Below are 23,577 nucleotides of genomic sequence, written 5' to 3'. Positions count from 1 at the left end.
CTTGAGTTTGTTAAACATCTCCGTAACGCTATCACGGTTACCAAATAACCCTGTGACCAAACGCGCCGCTCTTCTTTGGATCTTCTCTATCTCCTCCGTCAACCCGATCTGGTACGAATCTCACACTGAGGAGCAATACTCAAGTATAGGTCGAACGAGTGTTTTGTAAGCCACCTCCTTTGTTGATGGACTACATTTTCTAAGGACTCTCCCAATGAATCTCAACCTGGTACCCGCCTTACCAACAATTAATTTTATATGATCATTCCACTTCAAATCGTTCCGCACGCATACTCCCAGATATTTTACAGAAGTAACTGCTACCAGTGTTTGTTCCGCTATCATATAATCATACAATAAAGGATCCTTCTTTCTCTGTATTCGCAATACATTACATTTGTCTATGTTAAGGGTCAGTTGCCACTCCCTGCACCAAGTGCCTATCCGCTGCAGATCTTCCTGCATTTCGCTACAATTTTCTAATGCTGCAACTTCTCTGTATACTTCAGCATCATCCGCGAAAAGCCACATGGAACTTCCGACACTATCTACTAGGTCATTTATATATATTGTGAAAAGCAATGGTCCCATAACACTCCCCTGTGGCACGCCATAAGTTACTTTAACGTCTGTAGACGTCTCTCCATTGATAACAACACGCTGTGTTCTGTTTCCTAAAAACTCTTCAATCCAGCCACACAGCTGGTCTGATATTCCGTAGGCTCTTACTTTGTTTATCAGGCGACAGTGCGGAACTGTATCGAACGCCTTCCGGAAGTCAAGAAAAATAGCATCTACCTGGGAGCCTGTAGCTAATATTTTCTGGGTCTCATGAACAAATAAAGCAAGTTGGGTCTCACACGATCGCTGTTTCCGGAATCCATGTTGATTCCTACATAGTAGATTCTGGGTTTCCAAAAAGGACATGATACTCGAGCAAAAAACATGTTCTAAAATTCTACAACAGATCGACGTCAGAGATATAGGTCTATAGTTTTGCGCATCTGCTCGACGACCCTTCTTGAAGACTGGGACTACCTGTGATCTTTTCCAATCATTTGGAACCTTCCGTTCCTCTAGAGACTTGCTGTACACGGCTGTTAGAAGGGGGGCAATTTCTTTCGCGTACTCTGTGTAGAATCGAATTGGTATCCCGTCAGATACAGTGGTATTTCCTCTGTTGAGTGATTCCAGTTGCTTGTCTATTCCTTGGACACTTATTTCGATGTCAGCCATTTTTTCGTTTGTGCGAGGATTTAGAGAAGGAACTGCAGTGCGGTCTTCCTCTGTGAAACTGTTTTGGAAAAGGTGTTTAGTATTTCAGCTTTACGCTTGTCATCCTCTGTTTCAATGCCATCATCATCCCGGAGTGTCTGGATATGCTGTTTCGAGCCACTTACTGATTTAACGTAAGACCAGAACTTCCTAGGATTTTCTGTCAAGTCGGTACATAGAATTTTACTTTCGAATTCACTGAACGCTTCACGCATAGCTCTCCTTATGCTAACTTTGACATCGTTTAGCATCTGTTTGTCTGAGAGGTTTTGGCTGCGTTTAAAATTGCAGTGAAGCTCTCTTTGCTTTCGCAGTAGTTTCCTAACTTTGTTGTTGTATCACGGTGGGTTTTGCCGTCCCTCACAGTTTTACTCGGCACGTACCTGTCTAAAACGCATTTTACGATTGCCTTGAACTTTTTCCATAAACACTCAACATTGTCAGTGTCGGAACAGAAATTTTCGTTTTGATCTGTTAGGTAGTCTGAAATCTGCCTTCTATTACTCTTGCTAAGCAGATAAACCTTCCTCCCTTTTTTTATATTCCTATTAACTTCCATATTCAGGGATGCTGCAACGGCCTTATGATCACTGATTCCCTGTTCTGCTCATACAGAGTCGAAAAGTTCGGGTCTGTTTGTTATCAGTAAGTCCAAGATGTTATCTCCACGAGTCGGTTCTCTGTTTAATTGCTCGAGGTAATTTTCGGATAGTGCACTCAGTATAAGGCCACTCGATGCTCTGTCCCTACCACCCGTCCTAAACATCTGAGTGTCCCAGTCTATATCTGGTAAATTGAAATCTCCACCTAAGACTATAAAATGCTGAGAAAATTTATGTGAAATGTATTCCAAATTTTCTCTCAGTTGTTCTGCCACTAATGCTGGTGAGTCGGGAGGTCGGTAAAAGGAGCCAATTATTAACCTATCTCGGTTGTTGAGTGTAACCTCCATCGATAATAATTCACAGGAACTACAGGATGAACTACTACTAACAGCGACGAACACTCCACCACCGGTTGCATGCAATCTATCCTTTCTAAACACCGTCTGTACCTTTGTAAAAATTTCGGCAGAATTTATCTCTGGCTTCAGCCAGCTTTCTGTACCTATAACGATTTCAGCTTCGGTGCTTTCTATCAGCGCTTGAAGTTCCGGTACTTTACCAACGCAGCTTCGACAGTACAATTACAATACCGATTACTGCTTGGTCCCCGCATGTCCTGACTTCGCCCCGCACCCGTTGAGGCTGTTCCCTTTCTGTACTTGCCCGAGGCCATCTAACCTAGATTCCATGCAAGCGTAGGAGAATGTCTCTAATAGCATGTTACTGCTCCCAACAGCTCGTGTCCGTGGAGCGCAGCACGTTTGGAGCCGCCGTTCACCTTGATGACCGTGTTTCTAAAGACGACCATCGACCCAGTGTAGCAAAAATGTAATTCACCAGAAGATCCGACATGTTTTCGTTGATGGACCGTCGAATCCCTGTGGTCCCGTGCCCACTGCAATCGTAACTGTCGATTTCGTTGGGTCATCACGCGAACACGTAGGGGTCATCTGCAGCGCAGCTCCACGTTCGACAGTGTCCGATGGACGGTGTGCTCCGAAATACTTTGTGGCGTGCACCAGAATTGTGCTCTTTCGGCAGAGCCGCCACAAATCAACATCTATCCTACTTTACAGAGGAGACTAGCCTCCGAGCGCCACGTTCTGTGAAGAATCGTGGGTGTCCCAACCATTGTTGTTTAGCTCCTAGTGGTAATTTCACTATCCTTCTACCTCTTTCTGTAGATGTTTACGACATTAGCACGTGAACATTCGACCAGTTTCGCCATTTTCTAATACTCGCTCACAGGCTCTGCGTAATAATAATCTGGTCTTTGTCAATGTCGCTTGTCCTAATGGATTTCTCCATTTGCAGCCCATATCTTCGCTAGCGTCATCACCCGTCCGTGTCTGCTCCACTCACATACTTTTGTTACCACGTCATGTGCTTGCAACGCCAGCAGGCGACATCCAACGTCGCGGCGGGCAATGATTATAAAGTTTTGGGTTATCAGCGTATAACCTATACATGTTTGGATGGATTAGGGAGGCTGACACAGCATAAGGCCGATTAGTGTTTGTTTAATAGCTGACACCCACAGCACACATAAAATTTTAGTTGTGAATTTTAGAAGGTGCCTGAAACTTTCGCCTCCATAGCCACTGTATATGTTCTTCTCAGAGGATGAGGACACATCTGTGAGTTTCGAATTTCTTACCGGACAACTGCAGTGTTGTAGGAGGTATGTGTGGGTCATTGCAGAAAATTTGAATTTCTCACAACTTTTAACTTGGGCTCACGGGGTCTTGGGGTCTAAATTAAAACAGTGTTCTCCATGGTCTGAAAGGGGGGGGGGGGGTGGCAGCAATGCTGGAGGCAGTATGGAGGAGGCAGACAACTGCACTAGTTCCGCAATCTTGGAATTTGAATTTCCAACAGTTTTTGATTTAGAACGTGTAGGCTCTTGGATTCTAAACTTAGGACTCGGTGACTGCATTCTAAGGCTATGCGAGGGCAGCTGAGGCATGTATGGCTGCATAGCGGCGGTTGAGGTGATGCGACCCCGATGCTTTCCTAGCTTGCTCGACAGCGGCAACGGCAGCAGTGGTGTATGTAGCACAACTGACCTGGCGACCATGAAGCCTCGTCCTGTATCCCCAGATTCGCCAACTTGGATTGTGGCATTATATGACTCGGGAAAACACAGTGAACATCTTAGAATCTGACGTTATCTCTGAGGAAGCCCATTAGGACAAGTGATGTGGCAACCATGCACCGAGCGAGGTGGCGCAGTGGCTAGCACATTAGACTCGCATTCGGGAGGACAACGGTTCAATCCCGTGTCCGGCCATCCTGATTTAGATTTTCCGTGATTTCCCTAAATCTCTCCAGGCAAATGACAGGATGGTTCCTTCGAAAGGGCACGGCCGACTTCCTTTCCTAATCCTATGAGACCGATGGCCTCGCTGTCTCGTTTCCTCCCCCAAAACAACCCAACCCAACCACACACAAACATGCAGCCTGGACCCAGGCCAGCCGTCTTGGCTTCTACACCCGCCATCTGGGATTTTGACATCATAGGGCTGTGCTCATGTCAGCTGTGTTGGATTTTATGCTTACGACAATTTGGTTTGGTCTTCAAAATGTATCTTTAAATTTCTCGCCATTTTACACTTGACATGATTGAGCTTTTGGAGTTTCCCACCATTTTTTGTCTTTCCCGCCCTTTTATAATAGGCCAACTGAACTGTGACCTCAGAGGGGTGGGTGGAGAAATCTGGAAACATTAAATAGTGATGTCATCAATGATGTCATCTACAATGCAGCATAGGCCCAAGTATTATCAGCCCTCTGCTCTGAGAAATTATATATGTTTAAATGGAGGTTGATAGGGTCAAGAACAAGGGAGTATAATCAACTGTTTAAGAGAGGTTAAGAGAAAGAAATTATATATCACTTTATATTCTTACGAAAATCCAAAACGTGCTATTGAAGTGCGTGTGTTGGTCAGAAGTACGGCGCAAAATTCGTTCGGATATGCATGCATCTCCAAAGCAGCCTGAACCGTGAATTTACTTTCAAAACTTTTTCTTAAGAATTTACTGCATTTACTAGCGATTCATCAAGAACATAAAGACATTTAATCACACTATGTGAGCGTGGAAGTGGGTGACTGATGAAAAGAAATTTCTTTCAACAAATGGAAGTTTTATTCCTAAAAACCGTTTCCTTTATTTTAAAAAAATGGATTTAAAAAATTATAATCAAGCTACAATTTATTCAGAGACAGTCACGACCGCTCACAACAACCTCTGAAAGACTACACTAGTGCAAATCTGCAACACACCAGATTACTTTAAACTAAAAATTTTAACAACTCACACAAACACATGCACCCTGTAGGAGCGATGGAAATGGTACAAAGCACTCACATTAAAAATATTACTTCCCTCCGAAAGTGCAACTTATATTTTAAAAGATACTCTCACAGCGGAACGGTGGCAACTTTATATACTGACACGACCATTTAGATAAAAACCCATGAAATGCAGTCTTACATAAAATGTACAAACATGGTCTACATTACATATATACCGCGTTTCAAGACGATAGGCAAGATAAAAACATATTTCAGGAATTCGGCCTTTACACTTTAAGCATTAATTCGTTAACACCGAATTCGATAAACATGACAGGGGCAGCTATTAATGTACGGCAGACTGACAGACAGACAGACAGACACACTAACTGCCTAACAAATGCAGACGGGAGACAGACGAGCAAGCTGGGGACGAGAGATTGACCAAGAAAACAAGTAGAATTTAACAAGGAAATGAAACAACATATCACGGTCACTGAACTTCTAATAAACTGCTATGTCTGGCGAAGACCTGCTGGCGCAGCACCCCCCCCCCCCTTCCCCCCCCCCAAAACGCTCTCCCGAACCGTCCGCTGCCAGCCGCTTCAACGGACGCAGGAAGGCGCGCCGATCTCCCGTCTCACGGCGTCGCAGCTCGCCCCGACCAGACCGATGTCGTGGGTTGACTCCTGTTGCTCTCGTGTCGGCCGATAAGCCACTACGCCTCGCTATACGGCCCGGCCCACTGGACTCACGTGGCGATTTCACATGCGCCGACGCTCAAGACGGACAAGTCATCTCGTGTCCCAGTGCGCGACCGACCAACCGATCGATCCAACCGTCAATGACCATTGCCTGAACAAACTCGAGCAGACTGGCGGCCTAACACATACTAGCACTCCGGACGACAGACAGACACTGACTGCCCCACACTGACCCGGCTGACCGACTGACCAGACTCGCCGATACTGACAGACTGACCTTTCCCCTTTCCCACCAGAGGGAGACACCAAAGCTGCGATTGCCACAGCGGTGCCAACGCCAGAAACGGAAGGCGACTACTTCACACTACGCGCTGCGACGCGCTCTTCAAAACAGCAATTTTTACTACGGCTCACAGCCATTTATCGGACTTCTGAACAACTTAGGCCCTGCAATACCGTATTTATCCGCCGATATCGGGCAAGCGACTTTGAATTATTATGTCTCCCCTACAGGGGAATATATATGACGCATGTACGAGTGCAGGTTACAGACATATGGTTGACGACGTACGGAAATTTAGATCTGGCCGTGAGTCGTACTCAGACAGCGTAATGGTAACAAGATCGCTCGTGATAATAGGGAAATGCGGATTTGAGTCCCGATCCGGCACAAATTTTCACTACCTTCATTCTGTTATACAGCTAATGGCTGTCTGCAATCGCAAATGCGAATACATTTCATGACTATGCTAAAGCTAATGAGGTAACTCATCTTTCCACGTGTTTTCAAAAGGACATTTCAAAGAAACTGACAACAAGTGGCTTTGCTATCCAGATTAAAATGTTATGCATCACTGTAAGAATATATGCACTGTTTGGAGTGAAAGGGATTTATCATTTTCGTAAGTTTATATTTACTATAAGAGTTCACTTGTAATAAACATTCAGGAAATCGGAAAGTCTGTGTCTTAAGAATAATAATTTGATCACATTTGTACTAACAAGCAGAATATGTGTTACGGGTGGGGAAGGCGACAGCATTGCCGCCCCATCGTAATGGATGGGTGCTGCAATATGCCGTTAATTGTTTTACTGATAGCGAGTGCACCTGAACCACGTTAAAGTATTTGTGAAAAAGGATATTTCCCTCTAATTAAAAGGGCTGCTGTTCCAGTTGGAAAATTCTCACTGTTACACTAATTATTTGACACAGTGGCGTATGTACAGTCTAATCATATGAGCACTACAATTACGTAACTTTACATTATGCGTAATGACACAAACATTTCGCTAATGGGAATGAATTTCTATTACACTGTATCCCATTGCGTAAAAATACTCAGTAGTAAGAGTACGTAATATAATTACTGGACTTTTTATGGACTTGTACATGATGACCAAGTACATTTTAACAAACTTTTACCTCCCAGGTTTAGTCCAACTTAATCCAAAAAGAAATTTTATAAATAATTCATCTGTCGCAGAAGTAACATAATAACTGTTAATGGACGCTATATTCTTTAGTATGGCAAATTCTGTTGTAATTTCGCACTCAGGCAAAGAAATTATAACAGTTTATTTACAATTTGAAGAATTACAATTTTTGCTATCGTGAGTGTGGTGATTCGTTATTAATACGTCAGAACCGGTTAGTTTTTTTTTTTTGTATATTCCAAAAGCATTCTGCAATTTCACATTGGTTATTGTTATTTTAAGGAAATCAGTGGGGTTATTCGTCTCTACTTTTCCTGTAAACATATTACTCGGTTGTTGTATACTGTATATTCTAGCCATGGCATCGACTTCCTGTGTGTTACGTTTGAATAGCAGTAACGGATCGTAGACATATCCTTAATAGTAAATTATTTTGCCCGTAATGTTTCGACTGTCTTGAAAAACTTTTGTTCTAGAGTATTAATAAAAACATCTGTCGAAACGTAATATTACTGGAAAGCAGAAATGATTACCACAGTCAATTATTTCTTCTACACTTTTATTCTTAGTGAAGAGGAAGTTCGTTCAACTATTACAAAATACTTTACAAATATGAACAAACAATAATTTTCAAATAGATTTCCACAAATACGAGTGTAAAGGACAGAATGAAATTATGTTAAAATTTTTGGCGAAATGATAAGTAAATCGTAAAAGAGAATTTACAGCTTTGTTGGAGCATCACCAAATAGCCGTGTGGGAAGCTCTGTGGCATATTTAAATAGAGCTCCATCTGAAGAAAGTGAAAGAAAAGACAATCATATACTGCAGCAATTCATAAAACAACAATCTCTCAGCTTCAGTAACTTATATCTATTGACATTATGTCTTTCTCCAGTATTCTCCAATCATCAGGCGCCTAAATTTTATTTATATATCAATCATAAATTACCAATGCTTCCATACGTAGTAAGAGAGGACTGTTTTTTGGATATGCCAGTAAGATTTATCGACAAAAAATCTAATTGGAACTTCACATGAATTGGAAACTAACAGTTGATGTACAAATAGCATTCAGGCACTTGATGATGACAGGGCACTGCTGAAACGACTAGTGTCAGGAAATACTGGATGATGAAAGTGTCTAAAGCACATAAAGTGTCATCATCATCATCATCATCATCATCATCATCATTTAAGACTGATTATGCCTTTCAGCGTTCAGTCTGGAGCATAGCCCCCCTTATACAGTTCCTCCATGATCCCCTATTCAGTGCTAACATTGGTGCCTCTTCTGATGTTCAACCTATTACTTCAAAATCATTCGTAACCGAATCCAGGTACCTTCTCCTCGGTCTGCCCCGACTCCTCCTACTCTCTAATGCTGAATCCATGAGTCTCTTGGGTAATCTTGCTTCTCCCATGCGTGTAACATGACCCCACCATCTAAGCCTGTTCGCCCTGACTGCTACATCTATAGAGTTCATTCCCAGTTTTTCTTTGATTTCCTCATTGTGGACATCCTCCTGCCATTGTTCCCATCTACTAGTACCTGCAATCATCCTAGCTACTTTCATATCCGTAACCTCAACCTTGTTGATAAGGTAACCTGAATCCACCCAGCTTTCGCTCCCATACAACAAAGTTGGTCGAAAGATTGAACGGTGCACAGATAACTTAGTCTTGGTACTGACTTCCTTCTTGCAGAAGAGAGTAGATCGTAGCTGAGCGCTCACTGCATTAGCTTTGCTACACCTCGCTTCCAGTTCTTTCACTATGTTGCCATCCTGTGAGAATATGCATCCTAAGTACTTGAAACCGTCCACCTGTTCTAACTTTGTTCCTCCTATTTGGCACTAATTTCGTTTATATTTCTTTCCCACTGACATTACTTTCGTTTTGGAGATGCTAATCTTCATACCATAGTCCTTATATTTCTGATCTAGCTCTGAAATATTACTTTGCAAACTTTCAATCGAATCTGCCATCACAACTAAGTCATCCGCATATGCAAGACTGCTTATTTTGTGTTCACATATCTTAATCTCACGCAGCCAGTCTATTGTTTTCAACATATGATCCATAAATAATATGAACAACAGTGGAGACAGGTTGCAGCCTTGTCTTACCCCTGAAACTACTCTGAACCATGAACTCAATTTACCGTCAATTCTAACTCCTGCCTGACTATCCATGTAAAGACCTTTAATTGCTTGCAAAAGTTTGCCTCGTATTCCATAATCTTGTAGAACAGACAATAACTTCCTCCTAGGAACCCGGTCATATGCCTTTTCTAGATCTATAAAGCATAGATACAATTCCCTGTTCCACTCATAACACTTCTTAATTATTTGCCGTAAGCTAAAGATCTTGTCCTGACAACCTCTAAGAGGCCTAAACCCACACTGATTTTCATCCAATTGGTCCTTAACTAATACTCGCACTTTCCTTTCAACAATACCTGAGAAGATTTTACCCACAACGCTGATTAAAGAGATACCTCTGTAGTTGTTACAATCTTTTCTGTTTCCATGTTTAAAGATTGGTGTGATTACTGCTTCTGTCCAGTCTGATGAAACCTGTCCCGACTCCCAGGCCATTTCAATTATCCTGTGTAGCCATTTCAGACCTGACATTCCACTGTATTTGATGAGTTCCGACTTAATTTCATTCACCCCAGCCGCTTTATTGCACTGCAATCTATTGACCATTTTTTCCACTTCCTCAAATGTGATCCTATTTCCATCATCATTCCTATCCCATTCTACCTCGAAATCTGAAACATTACTGATCGCATTTTCACCTACATTGAGCAACTCTTCAAAATATTCCCTCCATCTGCCCAAGGCATCCACAGGATTCACCAGCAGTTTTCCTGACCTGTCCAAAATACTTGTCATTTCTTTCTTACCTCCCTTTCGAAGACTGCTAATTACACTCCAGAATAGTTTTCCAGCAGCTTGACCCATACTCTCCAACCTGTTTCCAAAGTCTTCCCACGATTTCTTCTTGGATGCTGCAATTATCTGTTTGGCTTTGTTTCTTTCTTCAACATAACTTTCTCTGTCTACCTGGGTTCTGGTATGTAGCCATTTGTGATACGCCTTCTTTTTCTTTTTACAGGCTGCCTTGACTGTATTATTCCACCAAGCTGTTTGCTTCATCCTACTTTTACACACTACTGTTCCAAGACATTCTTTAGCCACTTCTAGTACTGTGTCCCTGTACCTTGTCCATTCCTTTTCCAATGACTGTAATTCACTACATTCAACTAACTGGTACCTTTCTGAGATCGCTGTTATGTACTTGTGCCTGATTTCCTTATCCTGAAGTTTCTCCACTCTTATCCTCCTACATATGGACCTGACCTCCTGCACTTTCGGCCTCACAATCCCAATTTCACTGCAGATTACATAATGATCAGTGTCATCAAAGAATCCCCTGAATACACGTGTGTCCCTCACAGCCTTCCTGAATTCCTGATCTGTTATTATATAGTCAATGACAGATCTGGTTCCCCTGCCTTCCCAAGTATACCGGTGAATGTTCTTATGTTTAAAAAAGGGTTTGTGATTACTAAGCCCATACTGGCACAGAAATCCAAGAGTTGTTTCCCGTTCCTGTTGGCCTCCATATCCTCTCCAAATTTACCCATACCCTTTTCATACCCTTCTGTTCGATTTCCAATCCTGGTGTTAAAATCACCCATGAGCAGAACACTGTCCTTGTCCTTTACTCTAACAACTACATCACTGAGTGCCTCATAAAAACGATCCATCTTATCTTGATCTGTCCCTTCACAATGCGAATATACTGACACAATCCTAATTCTCTTGCTAGACACTGTCAAATTTATCCACATCAGTCGTTCCTTTACATACCTTATTGCAACTACGCTGGGTTCCATTTCTTTCCTGATGTAAAGCCCTACACCCCATTGTGCTATTCCTGCTTTGACTCCTGACAGGTAGACCTTGTATTCTCCCACTTCCTCTTTCTCACCCCTTACCCGGATGTCACTAACAGCTAAAACGTCCAGCCCCATCTTACTTGCAGCCTCTGCCAGCTCTACCTTCTTCCCAGAGTAGCCCCCATTGATATTAATAGCTCCCCATCTCATTACTATTTGCTTGCCAAGTCGTATCTTAGGAGTCCCTGGTTTGTCAGTTAGAGGTGGGACTCCGTCACCTCCAAAGGTCCGAGGCATTTTGCTCTGATTGTTGCCAGTATCATATTTAAAGTACCAGGGAAGCAGGTTGCTATCCTTACTTGCCCCGAGTCCCATTGGGTTTTTCCCCTAACGGCTGAGGGACTAACCGCTGGATTTGGTAGTCTTTTCCGTATGAGCACAAAGGTGACCACGACTCAGAATATGTCCGAGATGCCCAGCCTTATTCCACAGTAACTGGTATCCCGACTGTCGGGACCACTTACTTGGCCACTCATACGTTGCCCGTGGTTCATGAACTGGGACATGACTACAGGAACCCACACCATGAACCACGCTCATAAAGTGTTATTTAACAAATTCAGTAACACAGTCAAGACCTCAGCGAATTCCATGTAACACAGACGAATATAAATTTTATCTGTTTTCATCATATCGTAGTTGATCTTCGTTGCAATGCAATAAGGACTCAAATTAATGAATAGCAAAAAATTTACCTCTGTGTCATTTTTTGTGTGCACGCAATAAACCAAATAAGAAACTGTGGCTCGTTTTCTCCAGTGAAGATTATTGAGAGATAGAATTTAATAATTAGGGTTTATACGTTTCCTTTCCAGTAATTCAACGAGGCACTATTTGGATAATTCTGAACCTTTGACTGCATTTACAAAGGACAAAAACTTTGGATAAATTTTAAAAAAGGCCTTCTACGCGTTGCTCTTGTTTCGCAATATAGAGCAGATGTTGCCAACGAGTCTCCACGTAGAGCTGGTGTCGAGCTGGAGGCAGCCAGGAGAGGAATAATATATGATAGCTAGTGGACAGTTTTTAAGTAGCTATGTACCGCTATCATACGAATTAATCGCATTACTTATAATTCTGTTATTGATAAATTCAACGTTATTGAACTATAAGTCTTTAAATATTATAATAATCAAAGGTTTTGCCACAAGTAAAGAATCTCAAATGCGGTGACAGAATTTTAGCCTAACCATAGGTTTTTGTTAAGTTGGAAGTGTCTGGCTGTGAGTTAGTGAAGTCGATTGCGAATGTGGAATAAAGCTTGTGATCATAGACTGAACAGTATCGGTGGCTGAAGTCTACGTTAGCTTGGCAGCTGATAACTTTATTCTTCTCTATTTTCTGATTAGGTGTGTCTACAGAAATGCCAGCATATGGGGAAAGTAGAAAATCAAAACTCAGTCTTAAATTATTTATTATTTGCCTGCATGTTTTTGCCCATATAAACGATGTATTTCTTCTGAACTTTCAAACCGTATTGTAGCACCTGGTATGTTAACATTGTTGTTAAGTCAAGTATATGATATTTCCCCCGCAATGGACACTAAAGCATTTCGTTACAACATTGGCTATACAAATCAGCTCTTCCGCCGTCACAAGTTCCCATGATTGCTTGCGACGGGCATAGCCCACAAACATTTCTATTAATAAATCAGATCGTGGGCCACATCTCCTAAAGTTTTCCAGTAATAAGTGTTAGTTTTTCTGCTCGTATTGTAATTATGTACATCATCTATCCTTTTGAACCGTTGAGATGTAGCTCTACGCACTTTTGTAGCAGCTTCTTGAATTTTCTATTAAATCACGGAAGGAGATTTGCAGTCCTCAGTATGCTTGACATCACATTAGCATGTAGACCTGCGACCGCAGCATTCCTGCATTCGAGGCACAGACAGTTCACGTTTTCCTCCAGTGAACTCATTGTTAACTGGTGTTTTCTCATGTAACTGTCAATGCACATCACTCCCTTCAAATGTTGCTTATTGTTCAAATACGATAGACGCTATCGGTCTTTTTTGATATTTAATTCTAGAACATGTAGAGGAGTTAACCTTGTGGTTCCGTGTAGAGGAAGAACAACATTTTGTTGCCTGCAGGGCATATAGCCATCTCTAAGTGCTTTAGGAATTTTGCAGGAAACTATAGGGTAAGATTACATTAACTCAAAAATTTCACAATTATTTTAAAATTAATTATTTATTTCGGGATGATTTCCTATTAGTGGGCAATCGTTGATGACATCTGATTACATCATGTAAGATGACTTATATCTCCTATTATTACTCCGTCACGTTCACAATGAAACCTAGAACTGCAACTTCCGTGGTACAGTTATTTTGAGTATTGTTTACCTCAGTTTTTTTTTTCAAAGGTAAGTTTATGTACCCAGATATCGGTTGCTGTCAAAGTAGTTTGTCTTGTTAACAGTCTGTAAGGCGTTTACAAAGAACATTTTGAACTCTTAGTTTAGTGGGACAATCTGGTCCCAGGCCGCCTCGTGACGAACGGCGGATAGCGTGTCTGAAGAAAGAATAGTTCTAGCGAGTCTAGCGTGTGGTGTGGCTTTGCTGGTGTGATGGAGAGCTTGGCTACTGGGGACACGACGGTGCCCCAGGCTGTAGTCTGGCTGTGTGCGGGATGAGGACATCTGGAGTAAGACTATCTTAATAGTTTACAGAGGTCACGTAGCTCACGCATAACTAATTTCCTTTCAAGGTGAAGAATTTCACTGATACATTGATGACTTTAAAGGATGTCTTCCATGTGAAGGCGTTGTCTTCGTGCATTTATGAGGAGAGCAGTTTTCGATGGTCGCTAAAGAATCTGTTTCATAATAATCCATCCGAATGGCAGAACATTTAAATTCGCCCCACTTCATACCAACGAGGTTCCCTCAACGTTTTCCACTACATACAGGTTTTGCTTTGTGCAATTTTCTCACATTCTGAAAAACCTGGTGTTTCTGAACAGTGAAGTTGCACGTAATATCGTGGCTTATCTAGTTTTGGAGACAATTATTTGGTGTTATACTTAAGTATCATATGATTTTCATAGATTTACGAAAAGCATTTGATGCAGGCTCATTAGAAAATCTGTTTCGGTATCTCGATGACAGCACAATGAATAGGATATATGCTGATACAGTTAAAAAAGTTTACGAGAGATTAGAGACAACAGATGAAAAAGTGTGGAGGAATTGACGTACACGTAGGTGGGGATAACGTATCGAGTCTAATATTTGCCGGCGACTATGATATAGAGTACATTATGAAGAAAATCGTAGAAACATACAATAAAGCTGGACTAAAATAAATTTTTCAAAAACAAAAATCTCTCTATAGGAAGTAAACATCATTAAATCATAGATAATAATACTGTCGAGTCAGGTCAAAAATATTAAAGTAATTAGTAAGCAAGAAATAATGGAATAGGCTGAATCTCATACTTTGGTCAGATAAAATTAAGAAACAGACAAAAACAAAGTTATATAAATCAACAGTTAAAAGTATTTGATTATATGGAGAAAACTCCTGGGTACTGATAAAACCAGACAGAAGAAGCTTGTAGCAGGGCATATGAATTTTCTAAGTAGAAGTTGTAGAATTTGAAGGCGAGAGAAGATCCCGAACCAGCGAGCAAATGAAAACTCCCACATGCAGCAACAAAGAGGTGGAGAAACGACGTTTCATAGGGTACAGGCATTTAATGAGAGTAGGGGTTGAACCTTACCCGAAAAAGTACTTTGTTGTAGCCTCCACACGAGAGGGAAAGAGGAAGGTCCTGTGCGGAATGAAAAAAAAATCAAGTAAAGGAAAATCTTAAGGAAGATTTGTACTAGGATCGAGAGGCTTTCCTGTGAGGTTACGAGAGACGTTGCATTCTTCCTTGTGACCATTTTCCTTCTTAGACGAGTTAACGCTGAATCGCACTCAGGAGTTAGGAAACTTTCTCTTACTACAGGGTGTACTACTTGCCTTCAGCATTGGTGGTAACTTTCGCCAATTCTTATGATGCTAGCCTCAACATTAGAACCAAGCACTGTGAACATTACGTTACGCTTTTCTGTGTATGATATTTCCAAACAAAAGACAGGTGACGGAGTTTGACGCAGGTTGCAGAGTCGTAGCTTCTTCATTCGATGTGTCGTATTGTTATTTGACGTTTTACATTTGTGTGCTGTAATTATAACATGGGTCAACATGCACATTGCACACCACATTGCCGTTGCCCCATTGCTATCACGCTTTTCATTCAAAGTCAGATGTTTGTTACTAGTATTCTGATTTGCAGAAATTCAGTATTCCTTTGCTATGTCCATTGCAACTCGTTGCATAGAATAATCCTTCCCTGTTTATTTATTTAGTTATTGTTCCGTGGGACCAAATTAAGAACACGTCTCCATGGTCATGGAACGAGTCAATACATGAAATTATAACACGATATTAGAAACAGATAAAATGAAATATAAAAAAAAAAAAAACATATTCAGGTGACAAGACGTAAGTTTAAACAAAGAAAATCAACAATGTAACATTGGAATTTGCTTACTTTTTTAGCTCTTCCAGGAGATCCTCCACAGAATAGAAGGAGTGAGCCATGAGGGAACTCTTCAGTTTAGACTTAAAAGAGTTTGGGCTACTGCTAAGATTTTTGAGTTCTTGTGGTAGCTTATTGAAAATGGATGCAGCAGAATACTGCACTCCTTTCTGCACAAGAGTCAAGGAAGTGCATTGCACATGCAGATTGGATTTCTGCTTAGTATTAACTGAGTGAAAGCTGCTAACTCTTGGGAATAGGCTAATATTGCTAACAACAAACGACATTAAAGAAAATATATACTGTGAGGACAATGTCAGAATTCCCAGACTATTGAATAGGGATCGACAAGAGGTTCTCGAACTTACACCACATATAGCTCGAACAGCCCGTTTTTGAGCCAAAAATACCCTTTTTGAATCAGAGGAATTACCCCAAAAAATAATACCATACGACGTAAGCGTATGAAAATATGCGAAGTAGACTACTTTTCGTGTTGAAGTGTCACTTATTTCAGATACTATTCTAATGGTAAATAAAGCAGAATTTAGTTTCTGAACAAGATCCTGGACATGGGCTTTCCACAACAGCTTACTATCTATCCGAACGCCTGGAAACTTGAACTGTTCCGTCTCGCTTATAATATGACCATTCTGTCTGATCAGAATATCGGTTCTTGTTGAATTGTGAGTTAGAAACTGTAAAAACTGAGTCTTACTGTGATTTAGCATCAAATTATTTTCCACAAGCCACGAACTTATTTCATGAACTACATTATTTGATACTGTTTCAATATTACACACAAGATCCTTCACTATCAAGCTGGTGTCATCAGCAAACAGAAATATTTTTGAATCACCTGTAATACTAGAAGGCATATCATTTATATAAATAAGAAACAGCAGTGGCCCCAGCACCGACCTTTCGGTAACGCCCCACTTAACAGTGGCCCATTGGGACTGAACATCACTACCACTCTCAATATTGCGGAGAATTACCTTCTGCTTTCTGTTCGTAAAGTAAGAGGCGAACCAATTGTAAGCTACTCCCCTTACTCCATAATGGTCCAACTTCTGCAGTAATATTTTTTGGTCAACACAGTCAAAAGCCTTCGTTAAATCAAAGAAAACACCTAGCGTTCGCAACCTTTTATTTAATCCCTCCAAAGCCTCACGGAGAAAAGAGAATATAGCATTTTCAGTTGTTAAACCATTTCTAAAACCAAACTGAACATTTGACAGCAAATTATGTGAATTTAAATGCTCCAGTAACCGTGTATATACAACCTTCTCGATAACTTTAGCAAACACCGATGGCACAGAAATACGTCTAATATTGTCAACATTATCAGTGTCTCCCTTTTTATAAAGTGGCTTCACTACCGAGTACTTTAATCGGTCAGGAAACCGACCACTCCTAAAGGAAAAGTTACAGATATGGCTAAGTATTCTGCTAGATACCCCGTCATATCCATGAGAGTTCTTGGTCTTTAGTGATTTAATTATTCACTCAATCTCCCTCTTGTCAGTATCATGGAGGAGCATTTCAGGTAACAGTCTCGGAACACTTTTTTCTAAGAGCGCTATATGATTCCCTGTTGGGACTAGGTTTCTATTTAGTTCACCTGCTATATTCAGAAAGTGATTATTAAATACTGTACATATATGCTACTTATCAGTAACACGGACATTCCCACTACGCACTGATTCCATATCCTCTACCTGTCTCTGCAGACCAGCCACTTCCTTTACGACTGACCATATGGTTTTAATTTTATCCTGAGACTTAGCTATTCTATCTGCATACCACATACTTTTTGCCTTCCTCATAACATTTTTAAGCACCTTACAATACTGTTCGTAATGGGCTGCTTCATTTAGATTTTGACTGTTGTAACGTTTTGATATAATTGCCACTTTGTTCTACAAGATATTCTTATCCCTCTAGTCAGCCACCCAGGCTGCCTGTTTGTGCTAGTACCCTGTTTTGAACGTTCTAACGGAAAGCAACTTTCAAAGAGCATGAGAAAAGTCTTGAGAAAAGCATTATATTTATCGTCTACTGTATCAGCGCTTTAAACATCTTGCCACTCTTATTCCTTGATGAGGTTTACAAATGTCTCTACAGCAACTGGATCAGCTTTCCTAAACAGCTGATGACTATATTTAACACATGATGCAGCACAAAAATCTTTTAGAGTTAAAATTTGTGCATCATGATCTGAAAGGCCATCCACCTTTTTGCTAACAGAATGGCCTTCTAGTAATGAGGAATGAACAAAAATGTTGTCTATGGTTGTTCTACTGTTCCCTTGCACTCTCGTTGGAAAGAATACGGTTTGCATAAGATTATATGAATTAAGGAGGTCTACCAGCATCCTCTTCCTTGCACAAGCACTTATACAATTAATATTGAAGTCACCACATATAACTAACTTTTTGTATTTCCTGTAAAGTGAACCAAGAACCTCCTCTAGCTTTAGCAAAAATGTTGTGAAATCGGAGTCTGGGGATCTATAAATAACAACAGTTAGAAGTTTAGCTCCGTTAAATTTAACCACACCTGCACAACATTCAATCACCTTTTCAATGCAGTACTTTGAAACATCAATTGACTCAAATGGGATGCCGTTTTTCACATACATGGCTACTCCCCCACACCGCAAAGAGCTCCTCGAAAAGCTGCCAGCCAACCTGTATCTTGGTAAAGGTAGCCTCTGAATTATCTCCTCATTTAAGAAGTGTTCAGATATACCAATAATTTCAGAGTCAACATCTATAAGCAGTTCTCTAACTTTATATCTAATACCTTGCCTATTTTGATGAAATTTACTAATTCCCTCATTACTCGGATACCTAAGCTTTGTCAAAAGTGGTTCCTTTGTTAGAGAGACTTCCCTTAAGCAGGAATACCTATCAGCTGACTTCAATCTAAAAAAGTTGCAGCTCTAACACCCACTACTGCAGGAATTTTCCCATGAGTGATCCCACCAACCCCACCTATGCTGTCACCTATAAGCTTTGCCAACCTCCCCTTCCCATACCTGTTGAGGTGCAGGCCATGTCTAGTGAAACCCGTCCTGCTGATAGACTCCACCGACACCACTGAAATGTGACCCATGCTTTCTGTCATCAGCGCACCCCCAAGTCTCATGTTATTACGCCTGGCGGCTGTATTAAGATGAGGCCGATCGTGACGCTGAAACAGTTCCACGAAATGCACATACGTCTTGCCAGTCTGAGTGGCTATCTTTTCCAGGTCACCATCTATGTTATACTCCCCATCCCTATCAATACTATTACCAGCCCCACCCACAATCACTATCTGATCCTCTTTAGTAAAGTCCCTACAAAACCCCCCCTATGTTAACAGTCACCTGAGCCAATCCTGCATTAGGCTTCACAATGCTGGTGACCTGGTACTCACTCCCCAGCACTTCCTGCAACTGCTGGCCTACACCTCTGCCATGAGAACTACCTAACACCAGAACCTTCTTCTTCCTCTTCGACTTTGCTACTGTTCTAGCCACCGTAACTACTGAGGTCTGCTGCATATTTCCTACATCTACAGCTACTAGAGATTCCTCTCCACTAGACCCTGACAGTTGGTCATATCTATTGTAAACATCAATAGTAAAACTATCTGAAAATCTTCTTCTCCTAGCAGATATCTTGCCAACAGCCAGCTCCCATTCCCCAACCCCCTTCTCCCTCCTCATCCTATCTAGCTCCTCCTGTGCGTTTTTCAACTGCACCTGAAGGGCACAGATCTTACGCTCCTGCTCCTCTATCAACTTACTCTTGCTACATAACCTGCAGTTCCAGGAGAGGATCTCACCAGAATGCCCACTGGCTTCCCCACTGCATTCCCCCCCAGTGAAAATACTTCGAACAAGTCTCACACCGCAATCCACTACTCACGAACCTACGGCAAAGCCCACACTTCACACTCATGGTAAAATTTTACTTTTTCTAAGTTCCGCTACTACAATAAGAAGATGTTAAAAACCTGACTACAATAACCACAAACTTACTCTACAAGGGAAGTAACTACTATTATTAACACTATTAATAAACAAAAAATGTAAATATAATAAAAGACTAATACAGAAAAAGAATCAAACGTCTAATGACACAGTAACGAAGCTGAAAACAGTTCCCAAAAGGTTCTTCTGAAATTACTTCACCAGAAAACACAAAAAACTCCGGTTGAAGACTACTAAAGTTCCTAAATAAACCACTATACACAAAAAATTAATTAGTACTTAGCTTTCGATGCGCCGCTACAGCTGCAACTGGTCAGCGCGGAATGTAAACACAGGTAAGAGGTTACGTTGCTCGATACGAAACACTCAGAAATATCAGGTCACAACACATGAAAGGCAGAGGTGAATGAAGAAACCACTAATAAGTCACTTATATAGTAAATATTATCACAAAAACCGTTAAAATATGTATCTGAAACCTAAAAATAAAAGGAGACGTTCTGTAAATTTTTCAGTCAAATCGCATTAGTAGTTAATTCATGGGGCCAAACATTGTTCGTGAAAGACCGTGTTTAGGGTAGTACAGAAACAACAGGGGAGTCACGCTGATACCACAATGTGCCGAGGTACATGAAAAGATCCTGGAGATCAGAATCCGAACAATGGGCGAGAACAAGTTGAGAGAGGAACAGCATGGCTTCAGATCTGAGCGGTCTAATGTTGATCTCATATTTGCAATGAGGCAGCTCCAGGACCACTATGAATTCGGCGCAGATCTCGTGAAAAGGCATTTGATAGCATCCGTAGAAGGAAGGTCAGGGAAGCACTAGAAAAGAAGTGGAAAAGGAGATAAAAAGCAGAGTGGATGAGGTGTAGTGTGGAGCTCTGAGTTGTGGAAGTCGGAAACGAAACGACGGATTGGCTTTAGTAAACAAGTGGTGTGAAACAGGGCAGGACGCAGTCACCCCTCTTTACTGTGGTCTTCAATAAGATAATGACTAAGGCAGAAGAAACTGGGGAAGATAAAATGAAAGCAATGGATTTCACAGATGCCTTGATGATCTGGGAAAACGGGGGTGAGGCGATTCAAGAATAGCTGGATGCTTGCAAAGAAACTATGAGACAGTATAGTACTAAATCTAAAACAGAAAAACGTGAGATTCTGTTCACAACTAGAAAGGAAGAGATACCAAATAGCAGAATAAGCACTGGTGGTGAACAACTGTAGAAGGTACAAAGTGTCAAGTGTGATAGAGGAAAGTGGGAGAAATAAGAACGAGATCAATGAAACAGACACAGCCTAGACTGGAAACTGTTAAAGATAATGGTGATTTTTATAGGTAATCTAAAACCTGGCAGGAAGCTCACAAGTGCGGTTCTAGGCGCTACAGTCTGGAGCCGCGTGACCGCTACGGTCGCAGGTTCGAATCCTGCCTCGGGCATGGATGTGTGTGATGTCCTTAGGTTAGTTAGGTTTAAGTAGTTCTAAGTTCTAGGGGACTGATGACCACGGCAGTTAAGTCCCATAGTGCTCAGAGCCATTTGAACCATTTTTGAAGCTCACAACAGTTGGGTGTGTTTCTTACGATGCACATCTGGGGCATGACTTTTAATTAAATCTCATACAAATTAGGCAGTTTGTAAGTTTTTTATTCGCATTAAGTGTATGGGGCTAGAACTTTGAGAGAATAGTCGTTTATAGTTGTCCGTAATGTTTCCTCTTCCCGTGGTTCAATAGTTCATGTGTGTCTTCCCAATGGCGTCTTCTTCTGTCTGATTTAGTCTTCAGGTCAGATGGCAGTAGTTTGATATTTTGAAATGTGCAGTCTTCACTGTTATCTATGATACATTGTATTTAATATTAGCGTTTCCCTTGATCCACATAACTTCCAACTTCTTTCCGACATTTTCGGTTTCGTTTAGCGACTTTCATAACTGCCACTACCAGTAGATTAGTTTTTCTTGTGTCTGCCTAAATTTGTGTGAAACACAATCTGTTAAAATTAAAATGTAGCCCAGCCCACGTGCAACGAAATTAGACGCACTAGCACAAACGAAATCACAGGGGCTAGGTAATCCCCTGGGCCTGATGGCATTCAAAACTGTGTCCTCCAGGAGTTCACGGATAAAGCCGTTGATTACCTTACACACTTAACGAATGCCATCCTAAAATACCAACATTTTTCTGAGTTTTGGAAGGCGGCCAAGGTCCTGATGTTCAGGAAGCCAGGGAAAGACCCCTCCCTTCTACAAAATTACCGACCCATCAGTCTGCTGTGCTCGCTCAGCAAGATTGTTGAGAACGTAATATTAAAATGTAACATTAGGCACTGCAGCCTAAGAGCGGAGCAATCCGGGTCTAAGAATCACCACTCCACAACACAACAACTCCTCCGCGTAGTCGATTGTTGTTGGTTGGTTGGGGGAAGGAGACCAGACATCGTGGTCATCGGTCTTAGCGGATTAGGGAAGGATTGGGAAGGAAGTCGGCCGTGCCCTTTCAGAGGAACCATCCCGGCATTTGCCTGCAGTGATTTAGGGAAATCACGGAAAACCTAAATCAGGATAGCCGGACGCGGGATTGAACCGTCGTCCTCCCGAATGCGAGTCCAGTGTCTAACCACTGCGCCACCCCGCTCGGTACCGCGTAGTCGAATATATAACGCAAGGCTACAACATGAACAAAGCCACAGGGGCCATGTTCCTGGACATCGAAAAAGCTTTCGACCGTCTCTGGCACAACGGCCTCATACACAAACTAAGCGAAGCTGGTTTCCCGGACGGACTCGTACGTCTCATACACTCATATCTCACGATCAGGTGTTTCAACACTGACGTGCAGGACAAACAATCAACACAACATGGTATCAAATCTGGAGTACCCCAAGGAAGCATCCTAGGGCCCATCTTGTTCAACCTGTACATTAACGACTTCCCAGCAACACAAAACATGACGTTAGCCATCTACGCGGATGACATCGCCATCCTTACACAAAACTGGAAACTGTCTCGAACATTAATTCACGAATACAGACAGCACTCAGAACAGCCGAGCCTTGGTTGGAGCGATGGCGTATTAAAGTAAACGTCGACAAGTGCGAAGCAGTTCTGTTTACACGCAGACCGAAAGTACTGCGCAAACATCAACACAGTAGACAGATAACACTACATACACACCCAATACATTTCCGAGAGAAAGTCAGATACCTAGGTGTCTGGCTGGACCGGAAACTTACATGGGGGGACCACATCGAGTACGTTATACACAGAGCGCACGCGAGGCTCAAACAGCTCTACCCAATGCTCAACAGGGGAAGAACACTGAATAGGTGGGTGTCGAGGCCCATATACATGACACTGATTAGACCTCTGATACATACGCAGCTCCCGTCTGGGGACATGCAGTTCCTACACGACTGCTCCGCCTGCAGATCATACAGAACAAAGTGCTACGAATCATTAGCAGCGCTCCACCCTACACACGCGCCGTGGATCTTCACTAAGAATACCGCCTTGAAACCCTCACGGAAGTATTCAAAAGACCCGCCACACGAATATACAGGAACTCCAGACACTCGAACAATCCTTTCATCCTCACTCTGGGAAACTACGATCACAACCATAGGTAGAAGCACAAGCGGTCAAAGACGCTACTAGCTAGGGCTTAACCACCTATGGCAAGCTAACACACACCAACAAGCGACAAACGTCGGCATGCCCCTACATATCAGCAACACTGACTGGACATTACCAGCTGCTATTAGAGCTGA

General features: G+C 41.8%; 1 protein-coding gene across 1 annotated transcript in view; it reads right to left on the bottom strand.

Annotated features, from left to right (window-relative positions):
• The window catches only part of LOC126175495 (cholecystokinin receptor-like), a 1,200,755-nt gene extending 1,189,154 nt beyond the window's left edge, over nt 1-11,601 (bottom strand). The window contains exon 1 of the mRNA XM_049922316.1: nt 11,198-11,601. Within this exon, the coding sequence (XP_049778273.1) occupies nt 11,198-11,601 (404 nt within the window). The remainder of the gene's footprint in view (nt 1-11,197) is intronic.
• Nucleotides 11,602-23,577: the final 11,976 nt, after the last annotated feature.

The sequence above is a fragment of the Schistocerca cancellata genome, chromosome 3 (genome assembly GCF_023864275.1).
Source record: "Schistocerca cancellata isolate TAMUIC-IGC-003103 chromosome 3, iqSchCanc2.1, whole genome shotgun sequence".
Classification (NCBI taxonomy): domain Eukaryota; kingdom Metazoa; phylum Arthropoda; class Insecta; order Orthoptera; family Acrididae; genus Schistocerca; species Schistocerca cancellata.
This window is presented reverse-complemented; position numbering and strand designations above follow the sequence as displayed.